General features: G+C 43.1%; 1 protein-coding gene across 4 annotated transcripts in view; it reads right to left on the reverse strand.

Moving 5' to 3' along the window:
* LOC132894566 (kelch-like protein 29) overlaps positions 1 to 15578 on the reverse strand; it is a 291177-nt gene that overhangs the window by 243561 nt on the left and 32038 nt on the right. For 3 of the 4 annotated variants that reach the window (XR_009655658.1, XM_060934563.1, XM_060934561.1), the window contains exon 1: positions 7631 to 7695. The exons of the other annotated variant lie outside the window; for it this stretch is intronic. Coding sequence is in view for 2 of the 3 variants with exons in the window: in XM_060934563.1 (XP_060790546.1) it covers positions 7631 to 7656 (26 nt within the window). In the remaining variant the exon portion in view is untranslated. Of the gene's footprint in view, positions 1 to 7630; positions 7696 to 15578 lie in introns of those variants that run through there. 4 annotated transcript variants of the gene reach the window in all.

The raw sequence follows: 15578 nt of genomic DNA on the forward strand, positions 1-15578 counted from the left end.
GGATTTAAATGCCAAGTTAAAAAAAAAAAAAAAAGTTGCACTTGCACTTCAACGGAGTCATAATTATAGTTTTGTCGAGTTTGACTTCGCACAAACTGTTAGAGTGCGCAGTTGTGAATTTGTTAATTCTCAATCCAAACAAAACACTCATTAAATGAGGTAAGGCTCTTTTACATGAATAATTTACATGAAGGCATCAGGGCTTCTTTTGGAAAATAAATCAAAACTGAAGTAGAAAGACCATTTTGACAGAGAAACTGCAAACTAATACACCCCTGGAGGTTTTCTGCACTGAATCTGAATTGTATCAGGATCAAATCTGGACCAAATACACTGTGTCACATATGAATATGCAAATCAGTTTTGCTTCTCATGACAGAAACTGTCTTAATGGACGATCATTCATTCATCTTCAGGAGCTGCTTTATTCTAGTCGAGTCAGGGTGATGATGGAGCCGAAGCCTATCCCAGGAACACTGCGCTCAAGGCGGGAATATACCCTGGATAGGGTGCCACTCCTTTACACGGCATCATGCACACACACACAATGCTGCATATCCAATTCACGTACTGGGATGTTTTTGGGAGGTGGAAAGAAAGAAAGCACAACTTTATTCATCACACACTTGTGAAATTTCCTCTCTGCATTTAACCCATCTGAAGCAGTGAACACACACACAGAGCAGTGGGCAGCCAAGGGCACCTCAGCCCAAGGCCGTCTCATATTAACCTAACCTGCATGTCTTTTGGATTGTGGGGGAAACTGGAGCACCCGGAGGAAACCCACGCAGACAACATGCAAACTCCACACAGAAAGGCCCTTGCCGGCCGCTGGGTTTGAACCTAGAACCTTCTTGCTGTGAGGCGACCGTACTAACCACTACACCACCGTGCCATCCATGCGGATGAACATGGAATCGCCACACAGATAGCAACCTGAGCTCAGGATTGAACCGAGGCCCATGGAGCTGTCACACACAAAGTGCATGTACAACCGTTCAAGAAGTCTTCACATACAAAAGCAAAATGGAGGCATTACTTGACCAGGAAAAAAAAAAAAAACAAACAACTGGGCGGCACGGTGGTGTAGTGGTTAGCGCTGTCGCCTCACAGCAAGAAGGTCCTGGGTTCGAGCCCCGGGGCCGGCGAGGGCCTTTCTGTGTGGAGTTTGCATGTTCTCCCCGTGTCCGCGTGGGTTTCCTCCGGGTGCTCCGGTTTCCCCCACAGTCCAAAGACATGCAGGTTAGGTTAACTGGTGACTCTAAATTGACCGTAGGTGTGAATGTGAATGGTTGTCTGTGTCTATGTGTCAGCCCTGTGATGACCTGGCGACTTGTCCAGGGTGTACCCCGCCTTTCGCCCGTAGTCAGCTGGGATAGGCTCCAGCTTGCCTGCGACCCTGTAGAAGGATAAAGCGGCTAGAGATAATGAGATGAGATGAAAAAACCAACTGTTCCATCCACTCTGGTAATCTCGAATCAGGTCTGCAAATGACAAATGAGAAAGCGAAGAAAACGCATGCCGAAGTGATGAGTTGCTAAAATGCTCTTCAGACCTCATGGAAGTTGCTTCAAAGTATCTTGGGCGTGCTTACACTTTTTAAATGCAGTTAATCTCTGTCCAGTATGGGTGTACAAAATTTAAAATTCAATACAACAGTGTCTCCAAACAACATACTACAAAACTAAGCCTTGCTTGAATGTGCGTCTTTGGCTTCAATTTACAATTGATTAAAACATTCATCATTAGAAAAGTACAATAATTGAAATGTAATCATGACTTAATATTTGCACTATCCATTACGACTCTTTGAAGCATAAAACTAAACAAAAAAACTGTGCATTAGGCTACTATACACTGTCTCGTATCTTGCCACGTAAGCGGCGTGTGGGCCAAAGGCCAAGAAATGAGGTGTATTTTGTCCAAAATTTAAGTCATGTGACATACATGGCATATATGTGACTTTGCTGCTGTGCACCTGCGGCGTTCACACGTGGGTATAAAAGGGGGCCCCTGGCTGCATTCGTTGTCATTCTTCACAGTCAAGAAAGCATCATGCCAGTGAAGAACTCAGGACTCAAGAAGGGCAAGGAAAGAGGGAAGACATCAGTCACATCCACCCAGCCAGCCCCGGAGTCACCTTCATCAGACACATGTCGACTAAAGCGTTTGCACGGCATAATAGGTGTTTGAGCAATGTTCCTGCTGCGTAGCTTTCGTTTTTACGGCGTACACGTGATGTATCAAAGCTGCTACGTATGTGCTACGGATTTTTAAGTGCGGACTTAAAAATACGCCACACCCCGGCGTACACTACCGTTCAAAAGTTTGGGGTCACTTTGAAATGTCCTTATTTTTGAAAGAAAAGCACTGTTCTTTTCAATGAAGATCACTTTAAACTAATCAGAAATCCACTCTATACATTGCTAATGTGGTAAATGACTATTCTAGCTGCAAATGTCTGGTTTTTGGTGCAATATCTCCATAGGTGTATAGAGGCCCATTTCCAGCAACTCTCACTCCAGTGTTCTAATGGTACAATGTGTTTGCTCATTGCCTCAGAAGGCTAATGGATGATTAGAAAACCCTTGTACAATCATGTTAGCACAGCTGAAAACAGTTGAGCTCTTTAGAGAAGCTATAAAACTGACCTTCCTTTGAGCAGATTGAGTTTCTGGAGCATCACATTTGTGGGGTCGATTAAATGCTCATAATGGCCAGAAAAATGTCTTGACTATATTTTCTATTCATTTTACAACTTATGGTGGTAAATAAAAAAAAGTGCGACTTTTCATGGAAAACACAAAATTGTCTGGGTGACCCCAAACTTTTGAACGGTAGTGTACAAGAAGATCGTTACACATCCGAGAGTATTAGCAACGCAAGCTGGCGATGCTGTGACGTTCCTTTCTTACTGCCACGTATCCTGATACGCCGTACATACGCAAGGCTGAAACACCAATGTGTGAACCAAACCAAGCATTAGAATGTAGGACAATTAAACATGGCTTATTCAACAGGAGCTCTCTAGCTAAGCAGTCATTCATGTGAAGGGCAGTGTTCCCGCTGGCGCTCGCCACACTCGTCATTGATGAACATAATTCATCAGTGATGAAGAGAAAATTACTAGCAGCCGTCACAGTGACGAATGTATTTGTCATCATTATCATAAGTCATCTTTTCTAGAAATCCCTCCACAAATCCCTCCGTTTGCTGAAATCCAACTGCAGTGAAGAGACAGCGGGAAGCCAGAGTGTAAACTGTGAGCATGTGCTTGTGACCAATTTTAAAAAAATAAAAAATTGACTACACATAATGACCAAATGACCACCAAGCTTTTGACCGATCACAGTGCATCTTAAAGCTCATAGGCAACGGTTTTAATTTTATGCACATTTGAAACATTTGATGCATGTGTGTGTGCCCCTGTGTGCATCAGTGGGTAACCCCATTAAATGTCCTGGTATATGTTATTAATGAATTGTTGAAAATTAGCCCTGTATGTTTCTCTCCAGCAAAAAAAAAAAAGTATATTTAGAAAGTGGTTAAATAAATGAACCTCCTAAACGTGTGCTCGGTTTGCAAGTAAACACAGAACTGTTCCTGGTCTGTTTGGCTTAAATGGCATCATGACGACGGCCCCCTGGTGGTGAAAGTGCGCATAAGTGAGATGTAAACTAGAGCCCTGCACTCCCGCGGGAGTCCCGCGGGACCCGACGCAAAGCAGTGCGGCGCGGGACAAATTTTGAAAGCTCATTGCAGGCGCGGGCGGGAGGGGGAGTGCACAATGCGGGAGCGGGCGGGAGAGGTGATAAGCTGCAGTCCCGCTAACTAAAAACGTGTTTAAAATAAAATGTATAAATTATTAATTTATGTCTATCATATATAATTTGTGCTGGATATTTTATTTGGCATTAATAAAAACATTTTAAGATGCCTAAATTTGCGGATGTGGTCTAATCTTGTGTACGTTTCCGATTCCTTTCCACTCTTCCGTGTTTGAGATCTCCGATCATGGCAGAAGAGCAGAGCTCCTCTAGTGAAGCTCACAATGGGTATCTCTGTAAAGCCTCAGCTGCGCATGCCGCCTGGCAATGCGCACCCTCGCTAAGTGCGCTAGGTGAAGGATCGGTCAGTGGAGAGCTCAGCTAAGCTCAGCATGTTTAATTCCCCAAGCCAATGACAAGAACTTTCGTGAGAAATAATGCGAACGTCTGCATCATGCGGGATTTGCGGGTGGGAGCGGGACAAAATATGGCAGGCGCGGGCGGGAGCGGGACTGAAAATCATAATTCTTTGCGGGAGCGGGCGGGAGCGGGACTGAAAATTCTGTCCCGCGCAGACCTCTACAAACCTTCGGAAATTGGGCAAAACAGTGTATTTTAAGCATTTTATTCAATTTTAGGGTGCAAATTGGACACCAGGAAGATTGAATTCGCTTTTTGGGTCGTTCTTCTAGACAAAGTTGATATTCTACATTTCACCTCCGACCATTGCCTATGACCTTTAAATCGCCCTGGTGTGGTGGTGTAATTATCTCTACGTGAATCAAACAATGGCGCAGTGTAAGCTGGTGAAGTTTTTTGGGTGTGCTTCTTCAAGCACTGAAGATGATTTAAGGGCTGAAACAGCCACGGGGAGGGACACTTAGAGCCCCGACTGTCCCTGAGCACATTGGACAGTGTCAGTAATACAGGGGTCGGTAAAAAAAAAAAAAAAAACACCAAAGTGAAAGTACTGTCAGTCAGTAAGTGACTGAAGGGAGCTTCAGAACCATGGCCTCACTTTCGTTTATAAATGCCTTGAGACCTCAAAAATGGCACAGGAATAGTTTTAAGCGTTAACAATAAATCTAATCTAGTAATTTTTACGATTAAAGTGATTCATATAGGTAGCGGTCTGAGTGAATGACCTTGATGTCTGAAACGTCACAGCAGGAAGTCTATTGGTCTCATCGCCATTTCCACTATACTAAAAACACAGCGATCCTCCTGCAACTCCGATCCTCCATTTTGAGCTAATGTATCATCATGCCACGTAGATGTGTTGCTGGCCAGTGCAGTAACACGACAGAAGGTGGATTTATGTTGCATTCATGGCCCAAGAATGTTCAAACTGCAAAGATTTGGACGCATTTTGCGAGAAGTTCACGGGCACATTGGGTGCCTACGAAGTGGTCTCTCCTCTGCTCTGCACATTTTACTGAGGACTCGTATGAGACCTCTGATCTGTTGAGGAGCGTTGGCTATAAGCCCGTATTGAAAGAGGGTGCAGTATCAACAATTAAAGAAAACTACAAGAAAAGTAAAGTATTTATTTATTTATTTATTTATAAAAATGGAAAGTAAGTTCAGTTGCACCAGTTTTCCCGGAGCGAGCCGAGGGTTGTTGGTAAAACCCGGGACGGAACGGGACGTGACATATCGCTCGGGCAGTGACCTCCCTGTGGTTGTTGCTAAAACTGGTGACGTCCCGTCCCGGGTTTTAGTAATCGTCTGAGCTGAGCAGTAATAGCGGAGTACTCAGTATGGAGAAAATGGAGAATGAGTGAAGCAGCCATCTGAATTTTTCTGCTGGATATCGCTGCCATCCCGCCCTTACATGGAAGAAGTGAATGAACAGAGAACTGAACGAACAACTGAAAGTCAGATTGTTTCAAAACAATCGACCACAAGCTCGGCCTTTAAGAAGCGAGAACACAGACGGGTAAGCTCCGACTCTCATTTGGATACAAAACAACAAAAACAGCACGTTGTTTACCTGCATTTAGATTAATACATGTAACTTGTATTGTGTGTTTAAGTTACCGTTATAAGATTATTTAATTTGCTTCAGAATGTGATTGTCTCAGTTCATCTGATTATTTAATTAGCCTTTTACGTTTTATCAGTGAAAATGCATGCATGTACATGTATGTTGCATAAGTTATAACACCTATCCTGTTTTAATGACAGTCAACCCACAATCAACGAAGTCAAATCAGTCTTAGTTGAGCAAGTCGGTAACGGTATTTCTTACTTTCACCATAACTTATTTACATGACTTTGGTCTATAGCTGTCAAAGGCCTCGGCCTTAAAACCGGTTACCGCTGTGACGTCATGCACTCAGGGCTGGCTGGCTCAGCGGGGCAGCTCCAATGCCAACTTTGCGGTCGATTTTAATTCTCAAAAATATATATATTTTTTAATTCCCATTTATGCAGCATACAAGAGTCAAGAGCGGCACGGTTGTGTAGTGGTTAGCACTGTTGCCTCACAGCAAGAAGGTCCGGGTTCGAGCCCCGTGGCCGGCGAGGGCCTTTCTGTGTGGAGTTTGCATGTTCTCCCCATGTCCGCGTGGGTTTCCTCCGGGTGCTCCGGTTTCCCCCACAGTCCAAAGACATGCAGGTTAGGTTAACTGGTGACTCTAAATTGACCGTAGGTGTGAATGTGAGAATGAATGGTTGTCTGTGTCTATGTGTCAGCCCTGTGATGACCTGGTGACTTGTCCAGGGTGTACCCCGCCTTTCGCCCGTAGTCAGCTGGGATAGGCTCCAGCTTGCCTGCGACCCTGTAGAACAGGATAAAGCGGCTAGAGATAATGAGATGAGATGAGACAAGAGTCAAGGATGGAGATACTATCCATTCAGAAATGTATTTAAAAATAAAGGTTCTGCGTATCTGCTTTAAGTAAGCTCAAACCAAAGAGGTTTATTTTAGCTTGATGATACACAGGCTGCCCAAAATCAAGTCTTTCTTATCAGAGGCTGAAGTGAAGCCCAGATTTTATATGTAATTGAGAGGCCTAGCAGTATCTGTACAAAATATTTGAATTGTGTCAGTTTGGTTGGTATAAACCTGTATCAAGTCCACTTCGATATGTAGGTAACTAAGAAAAAAACGCAGACTAAGTGAAGAAAAGAAAAAGTGAAGAATACTTTTTTCCTTGAAAAATCAAGTCAAAGAAGCGGAGAATATTTTTCAGAACCCGGGGGGAAACGCTGGAAGAGTTGCCAAGTATTAACAATTTCCATCCCAACCACTTCTCCAAACAAACTGACCTGAAACTACCCAAAACATTCTGCCACTGGGAAAAAGAAGATGCATACTTTTTTTTTCTAAGTCTCAATCGATTTACTTTTCCACCCACAAACTTGCTTCAGAACTATAAATACTTTGATGTAGAAATCCCATCCCTGGCAACCCTGCTGGTGTGACTCTCAACAGTGTGTCTCTATGATCACACTTCTCTGCAGCTCAAGCATGTTTCTTCTCTGTACTAAGTATTATCTCATATCTATAGCTACGCAACGTTGATTTATTTAACCCATATGGGATCAGCTGGGAAATCCAGGACAGAGAGCACGCGTGAGAGAGAGAGAGAGAGAGAGAGAGAGAGAGAGAGAGAGAGAGAGAGAGAGAGAGAGAACGATTTCACATTTTCTTATGTTTTGCATGATGTCGGTGCAAATGCAAGGGTATTATTGCTGGCTATGCTTCGGAGAAACGTGTGTGTGTGTGTGTTTTTTTTTTTTAAAGTCCTCTGTAGCCTCTCCTGATTTGAGATCAAGAACAGGAAGTGTGGGCTTGATTAAATTTCCATGTTTATTACACCACTAATAGTAATAAATACTATTTTATGACAACCTACTTTATTACGCAGTCTGTTGAACGCATTGTTCGATACGCAGATGTGCACCACGACTGTTCGAATAGAACCCTGATACCTAAAGACAAAAAAAAAAAAAAATTACATGAAATGGGCTAATTAATACCCATTAAACCTCTGTCTTATTACTGTTCATCTTAAAACATTAAAGCATATTGTAAATTATTCATTAACTTCAGTGAAGCTAATAGGAAAGACATGCAGTTATGGAAGTGAAGATGAGAAAGTGGGAGTTTAATGGATTAAATCAAAATGAACATTAAAAATATTATACTCATTCCTGCGTGTTGGTGGAAATTTCTTAATGCACGATTTTAGCTTGTTAAATGTTGTTAAAAATTGATAACCGTATAATTTAATATGATAGAACAATAATAACAGGCTGGCTATGCCATAAGAAATAACGTACCTTTCTTAGAGCATGAGAAAGCAGATATAAAGATAGCCCTCGGAAGAGGAGGAGGGAGGAGGATGGAGGGTGGACTTGGCTCTCTGGCCAGCAGGATACAGTCAGCAACACCTGTCCAGATGGCCGGCCAAAAAAGCCTTATTATCACTATGTCAGCTTTAATCAATACCCTAGTCAGCAAAGAGATTCTGCTGTGCACAATAACGTCCGACATATAGGAACATAATGCGCTTAGCAGGCTATTGACCACCTACTGTGATATTAACCCTAGTTTAAAAAAAAAGGTCAAAATAATTTGACAAAATTTTCCATATATTTTTAAAGCTTAACATTTAACAGCTGAACAAATATCTGCCTTTACTAAAGACCTACCTCTTCAACGAGGACTTTTTTATACCAATTTTTTTTTTTTAATCCCTCGACTTGTGTATTTTCTTTTCAGGCTGCGCTAAGCTTCTACGAAGAGCATTTTCGTTGAATAGCATTCACAGACCTCTTGAGCTAACGTTAGGATTCGGTATGTTTCTGATAGATACTAGAAAGTACTCTGTAAGTCACAGTGGATAAGAGAATCTGCTAAATGCTAGAAAATGTCTCGACTGATTTGCATGTGCGGCTCGTCACGCAGAAAAGGTTATTTTTAAATCGCGAAGCTAAGCGCTTAACTACATCCATTTCCATATGCAAATCAGCTTTCCCATGTGAAGAGGTTTCACGTAAGCGCAGAACGTTTGTCGACGTCCTCGGAAGGTTCGGAGAGGTTGCCAATGTACCGCGCGAGTGTATTAATATACAGGACAGAGTCGATGCTGGTGATTTACATCGGACACATTATGATTAACGCACGCCTGGGCCGTGCTCTCTGGCTGTAATCTGATCCGAGGGCTCATAAAATCTCTTTTTTATGTGCTACTTTGAGCGCAGGTCAGGATGAGTGTGTGGGGCAGCAGATGCAGCCGCAACCCAGTCCGACACTGAGCCACCCTGAGAGGCTCACACCTGCACACAGTCTCCGTCCCATGCATCAGAAACATGACACCAAGAAGATATATTTAAACATTTGTGCTTCAAACTGTCTGTTGGTGCTTGACTTTATTGCAAAATATAAATCAGGGGAAAGTGGCCCTATATCATGATGACCAGGGACGATACAGGAATGGTAAACAATCAAGAAATCAGGTCATATTTTTTCCTAACAGAAGCTTGAAGCAAGAAACTAAAATGAAGCCACAGCTGTTCGGATCCAAACAGGTTAAACAGTCAATGGCACTTTAAAAGATGGAAAAAAACAAATGGCTCTAGGCAAAGAGCTGAAGAATGCCACATGCGAGCAGTACCGCAGTTTGACGGCTCCGTTTGTGACTACACAGATCACACGAGTGAACTCGCACCTGGCAATTCTGATCAGCGGGAAACTTTTGAAATGGTGCCAATCCTGCAGCTGCCCTGCCGTAACCACTTAAGCACATAGTGAGTAATCAGGAGAGACAAGACCACAGCCCCTGCTCTGTAGTGCTGTCAAACTGGGTCTAGTACTCACAATGCTAGCATGCATGTCGCCTGCTTTTGATTTTTGATCTCATGATAAAACATGTTGAAGCATATTAATTCACCCACCTACTAATTCCAAGATAAAGATAAATAGTACCATGTAAAAGCAAAAAGCATTAATAATCTGTGGAACAGGATTTACATACATACGTATCCATCTTAAAACAATCCCATTATCTCTTTTGTTTTAAACTTACCACAAAAACATCCATCCATTATCTGTAGCTGCTTATCCTGTGCATGGTTGCGGGCAAACTGGAGCCTATCCCAGATGACTACGGGTGAGAGGCGGGGTACACCCTGGACAAGTCACCAGATCGTCACAGGGCTGACACATCTACACGACAACGAGATTTTTTTTTTTTAAATATCGCGTCCACATGGGCAACGGATCAGTAAAATATCAGGTTCATATGGCAACGCAACGCTTGCTGAAAACGATGCAATACACATGCCACACCTCTACATGCGCTGTAAGACGGTCCCATCGGAGACACCAGAACAATAGAAGAAGTAGGACGCATGCGCATAAACCCCTTCTTCTGTAGCATCAGCCACAAAGTTTTGATTATTAATCAGTAGCGTAAAACGAAAGACGCAGAAAGAGGAATGAACGGGGGTAGATGGAACTTACTAGAACTAGAAAATATGACCACATCACGCCTGTCTTATCCACACTGCATTGGCTCCCAATCAAATTTCGTATTGATTATAAAATACTACTATTGACCTTTAAAGCACTAAATGGTCTCGCACCACAGTACCTGAGTGAACTTCTGCTCCTCTATGACCCGCCACGCCTACTTAGATCAAAAGGTGCAGGCTATCTGCTGGTACCTCGTATAGTGAAGGCTACATCAGGGGGCAGAGCCTTTTCTTACAAAGCCCCACCGTTATGGAACAGCCTTCCAAGTAATGTTCGGGAATCAGACACAGTCTCAGCATTTAAGTCTAGGCTGAAAACATATCTGTTTAGTCAAGCCTTTTGTTAATGGTGTTTATGAGGTAAAGGAGTAGATCTGGAGGGTCCTCAGACATAGAGTGTTTTGGTAAACTGGGATGTATGGATGCTGTCAGTCCCCACTCGCTTGCTCACTCGAGTTTGTTGACGGTGCAGTGGCTGGCTGCTTTATGTCCCGGGGCTCCCTCATGCCTGTGTTACCTTCTGGCTCTCTCCTTTTAGTTATGCTGTCATAGTTAGTTGCCGGAGTCCCTGCTTGTACTCGGTGCAATATGTATACTGTTCCTACTTATTCAGGTGACATTGGGCATACCTAACCACCTGTGTTTTCTTTCTCTTCCCCCCCCCACCCCAAATCTGTCCCTCTGAGTTACATGGAGTCAACAGGAAATCTTTTGGTGGAGACGGTGGGGACCTCGACTGGCTATCGTAGCCTGCAGGGAATCGGCCGTCAGACGTTCTGTCGCATGTCCCAGACCCGGTGAAATGTAACTGAATTGTCTTGGCCAGGCCTAAGGGTCCCATCTGCATCTCATCATTGCTGAGGAGTGTGCTCCCATCACCCAATCAAGCATCCAGCCAGAGCAGGTCATGATATATTTTTTACCATATTAACATGCCATTGTGCGTCATGCCTGATGTAAAGACTCTCATCTCTGCGAGCCTACCACACAGATTTAATACTTGTCATTTTTAGGGCATACCTAACAACGTGTTTTCTTTCTCTCCCCCCCCATCTGTCCCTCTGAGTTACATGTTGATCCTGGGATTGAGATGCTGGCCTCTTCTGCCCCTCGGACCTGCTTGATCCATCCTGGTGCCCTGTGTCTGGTCGGAGTTTTATCGCCCCACTCCTGTGAAGGACGGCCCCATGAGGACAGTTGAGGGTTATACCTGTTAAAACTGTTAATATTATAGTCAGGCTGTCTGTTGTTGCCCAAATGAGGATGGGTTCCCTTTTGAGTCTGGTTCCTCTCGAGGTTTCTTCCTCATGTCGTCTGAGGGAGTTTTTCCTTGCCACCGTCGCCACAGGCTTGCTCATTGGGGATAGATTAGGGATGAAATTAGCTCATGTTTTAAGTCGTTCAAATTCTGTAAAGCTGCTTTGCGACAATGTTTATTGTTAAAAGCGCTGTACAAATAAACTTGATTTGATTTGATTTGATTTGGAAGCCGGTACGCCAACATTCTGATATCCTCCAGAATTCTTTAATGGTCCGGAATAAATTGAATGCTACACGTTGATGGATTACTTTGTTCTTCTACGCCCTTTTTGAGGAATGTATTGTCGGACTTAAACCAACATCTGAAGAGGTGAGATCACTCCTTTTTTTTTTCTATTTTTGCTGGCGGGATTGTTTTTGTTTTTGGAAAGCGCACGGGCGGTGCGTGGTTTGGTTATACTCAGTACTTCCGCAGTGTTTGGACTAAAGACTCTGCCCTAAGGGCTATTCTCTCTCTCTCTCTCTCTCTCTCTCTCTCACTTTGCACTATTACACAATAAATATTCACAGTGAAAATATTTTGTAAGTGCGTTTCATGAACCAAGTTATAGGATTTGTTGACAACTCGCATCGAGTTCGTTACACTTCTACCCGGCGTGAAGCACTGACAGTCATGTGGTTGTGACCTCATCGTAAACAAATCTGTTCTACTCATCCAGACGACTTCGCAACGGTGCCGTTGCCAGATTTTTCCACTCTGGAACCCGTTCTCAAAAGATTTCGTTTTGGGGCACCCAAAACGCCGGTGCCGTGTGGACGCCAGGCCGAAACGATAAACAATTGTATCAGATTCACCTGAATCCGTTGCCGTGTGGACAGGGCCATAGAGACAAACAACCATTCACACTCACATTCACACCTACGGTCAATTTAGAGTCACCAGTTAACCTAACCTGCATGTCTTCGGACTGCGAGGGAAACCAGAGCACCCGGAGGAAACCCACACAGACACAGGGAGAACATGCAAACTCCACACAGAAAGGCCCCCGTCAGCCACTGGGCTCAAACCCAGAACCTTCTTGCTGTGAGGCGACAGTGCTGCCCCACCACAAAAACGTCTCATAAATAAATACATTTAAATTAAAAAATGTAAATCCTGCAGCACAGAACCATTCACAGGTAACAAATTATAGGGAAAAACTTGAAATCAATACAAAGTTATTCTGACTGATCGCCTTTATCCTATGATTAGGCATATCAGGTGAAAATTAAAATTCAGTCCAAACTGCTTGAAACTGTTCTCATTTAATTCAAAATTGAATTCAGGACAACAGACTTTTTTACAGAATTAAAATACGTTTATCCGTTCTTGAGATATTACAAATCAAAGATTGAAAAAAACAGTTTAATTTTTAGAAAACTGCCAATAATATTATATATTCGGATCACATGGTCCAAAATTGGCCTCATTAACAAATGAGATCGAATGCTTTTTTCTTAATAACGTTTCTATTTTTCAAGATATTTACATGGAAATTGCAGGCACATAGATGGTTGTATACCGAATACGAAGTTTGAAAAATGAGTAAAAAATAAATTATGCAAATTAGTATTTAATTAGTATTAATTAGGCTAAAAAAAATTAAAATTGGTACACTCAATAAAAAAGTAATAAAAGATTATTTCTAATACCCTCTTTGTGCTCCATACAGCTTTGCATTTCTCAAAAGTAGAGCCGACTAGTGTTTGTATTAAAGAATATAAATGATAATATTCACAGCTTTCAAGGCGAACTTCGAAAAAAACGTCTAATCCACATCCAATAAACAATTCACATTAATTGAATTGAAATCGACACTTGCGTTTCTGACTTCTGGTTTTTTTAAATATATCATTCTGAACACTAAGACCTCAATATTTTTCATCAAAACAACTACAGTTATATTTTAAAATAGTTATTTATTTACATGAATCAGTTTGATTTGAAAAAATAAGTAGGTAAAGCTATGAAAACTCACTTAAAAGTCTCCCGTGAATCATAACATCAAAACTAGCTGACGGAAAATTTTGCTAAATACTTCATCAGAAACAGTGAGAGCGAGAGAACATCCCTATCAAAGTTATCTGACTGATATTCACAAGTGATCCAGTCGGAAACCGATCAGAAGAGAGAGAGCCTGAGGGCTTTCCCGTGACTCAAAAATCACCAGCAGTTTCCCGACGTCACGCGAGCAGAGTATTTACTCTGTTGTACCGACTTCAACCTGCCGTTACTCCCAAAGTACTGAACAGATCTTAACAAGATATAATTTCTGATTTCCAAAGAAATGTAAGCTTTTTAATGATAGTATTCACAATAGAAAATATTCAAGAGTTAAGCAACGACAGATTTGGAAACTTAGATGAGTGTCTGCATTTGCAGGTTTCACACCACGGCCAGCGAGCGTCTGATACGCCTACTATGAGGAAACATTTTTGTCCTGATAGGAGTGATCTCTTATGGCCCTTTTCCACTACCCTTTTTCAGCTCACTTCAGCTCGCTTCAGCCCGACACGGCTCGCGTTTCGACTATCTAAGAACAGCACGACTCAGCTCGCTTCAGCCCTGTTCAGCCCCCAAAACTCGCACGGTTTTGGAGTGGGGCTGAAGCGAGCCAAACCGAGCCGAGTGAGGCTAGGGGCGTGAGGAGACACTCCCCTGTGCACTGATTGGTGAGGAGGAGTGTCCTCACACGCCCACACACGCCCCGCGAGCACGCTGGAATCTGTAAACACCGTAAACCCGGAAGAAGGAGAATTACGAGAATTATGAAGCCTTATGCGCCTCGCCTCATCTATACGCTCTTGCCAGTATCTGTTGGCGTTGTCGGCGACAACAAGCCACAGCACCAAGACCAGCAACACTAACGACTCCATGTCCTCCATGTTTATTGTTTACTATCCGGGTCGTGAGACTACCGCTTAAAAGATCACTGATTTCACTGTTTGCGCCGCCTAACGACATCACGTGACGTCCACCCACTTTCGCTAACTCCACCCAATGTGTCCACCCACTTCCAGCCAGCACGGTTCAGCGCGGTTGTAGTCGAAATGCAACTCCAACAGCCCCACTCAGCTCGACTCAGCCCAACTCAGCACGACACGACTCAGCCGCGTTTGTAGTGGAAAAGCGGCAATAGAGAACGACATGCCCTCATCTACAGGACACCAGGACTCATTGAATGGCCTGAGGAGTATGAAAGTAGTGTAACTTTCATGTTACAGGCTTCACAATCCCAAGATCTCAACCTAATTATACAACGAGGAGAGATTTTTGACTGGCGTGTTAGACAGGCTTCTCCAGCACCATGATCAGAACACCAGCTGAGGGAATATCTTTTGGAAGAATGGTCTTCAAAGCCTCCAGTACAGATCCTTTTGGCTGTGGAGAAGAGTCCATGCCAGAACGAAAAGTAAATCACAACAGTGAAAAATGTGTAATGAAATACGCAAACTGTCTTGCTTCTCATTTGTGTCATGCAGAAAACATTTACACACTGAAAAGCAAAACCCTCACTGCACTGCTCATGAATCTTGATCTCTGAAAAACAGGGATCAGCATTAGATTACTTTTGCATTTATTAAATCAATTAACACCGACATCAAGTCAGAAGTGAATGTAATTCCCCGTTGTGGTGTGCTGCATTTCAACTTTCGTCAGTGTGTTGCAGCTGTGTTACACTGAAATGCAATTACAGCCCTAAGCCATACTCATGGGTATGGTGGTAATCGAATAAGGGGAGCTCACTGGCTCATCGTTTGTTCATTCTTCCTGAACTGAACCATTAATCATCTCATCTCATTATCTCTAGCTGCTTTATCCTGTTCTACAGGGTCGCAGGCAAACTGGAGCCTATCCCAGCTGACTATGGGCGAAAGGCGGGGTACACCCTGGACAAGTCGTCAGGTCATCACAGGGCTGACACATAGACAACCATTCACACTCACATTCACACCTACGGTCAATTTAGAGTCACCAGTTAACCTAACCTGCATGTCTTTGGACTGTGGGGGAAACCGGAGCAC

The sequence above is a fragment of the Neoarius graeffei genome, chromosome 11, assembly GCF_027579695.1.
Source record: "Neoarius graeffei isolate fNeoGra1 chromosome 11, fNeoGra1.pri, whole genome shotgun sequence".
NCBI classification, from domain to species: domain Eukaryota; kingdom Metazoa; phylum Chordata; class Actinopteri; order Siluriformes; family Ariidae; genus Neoarius; species Neoarius graeffei.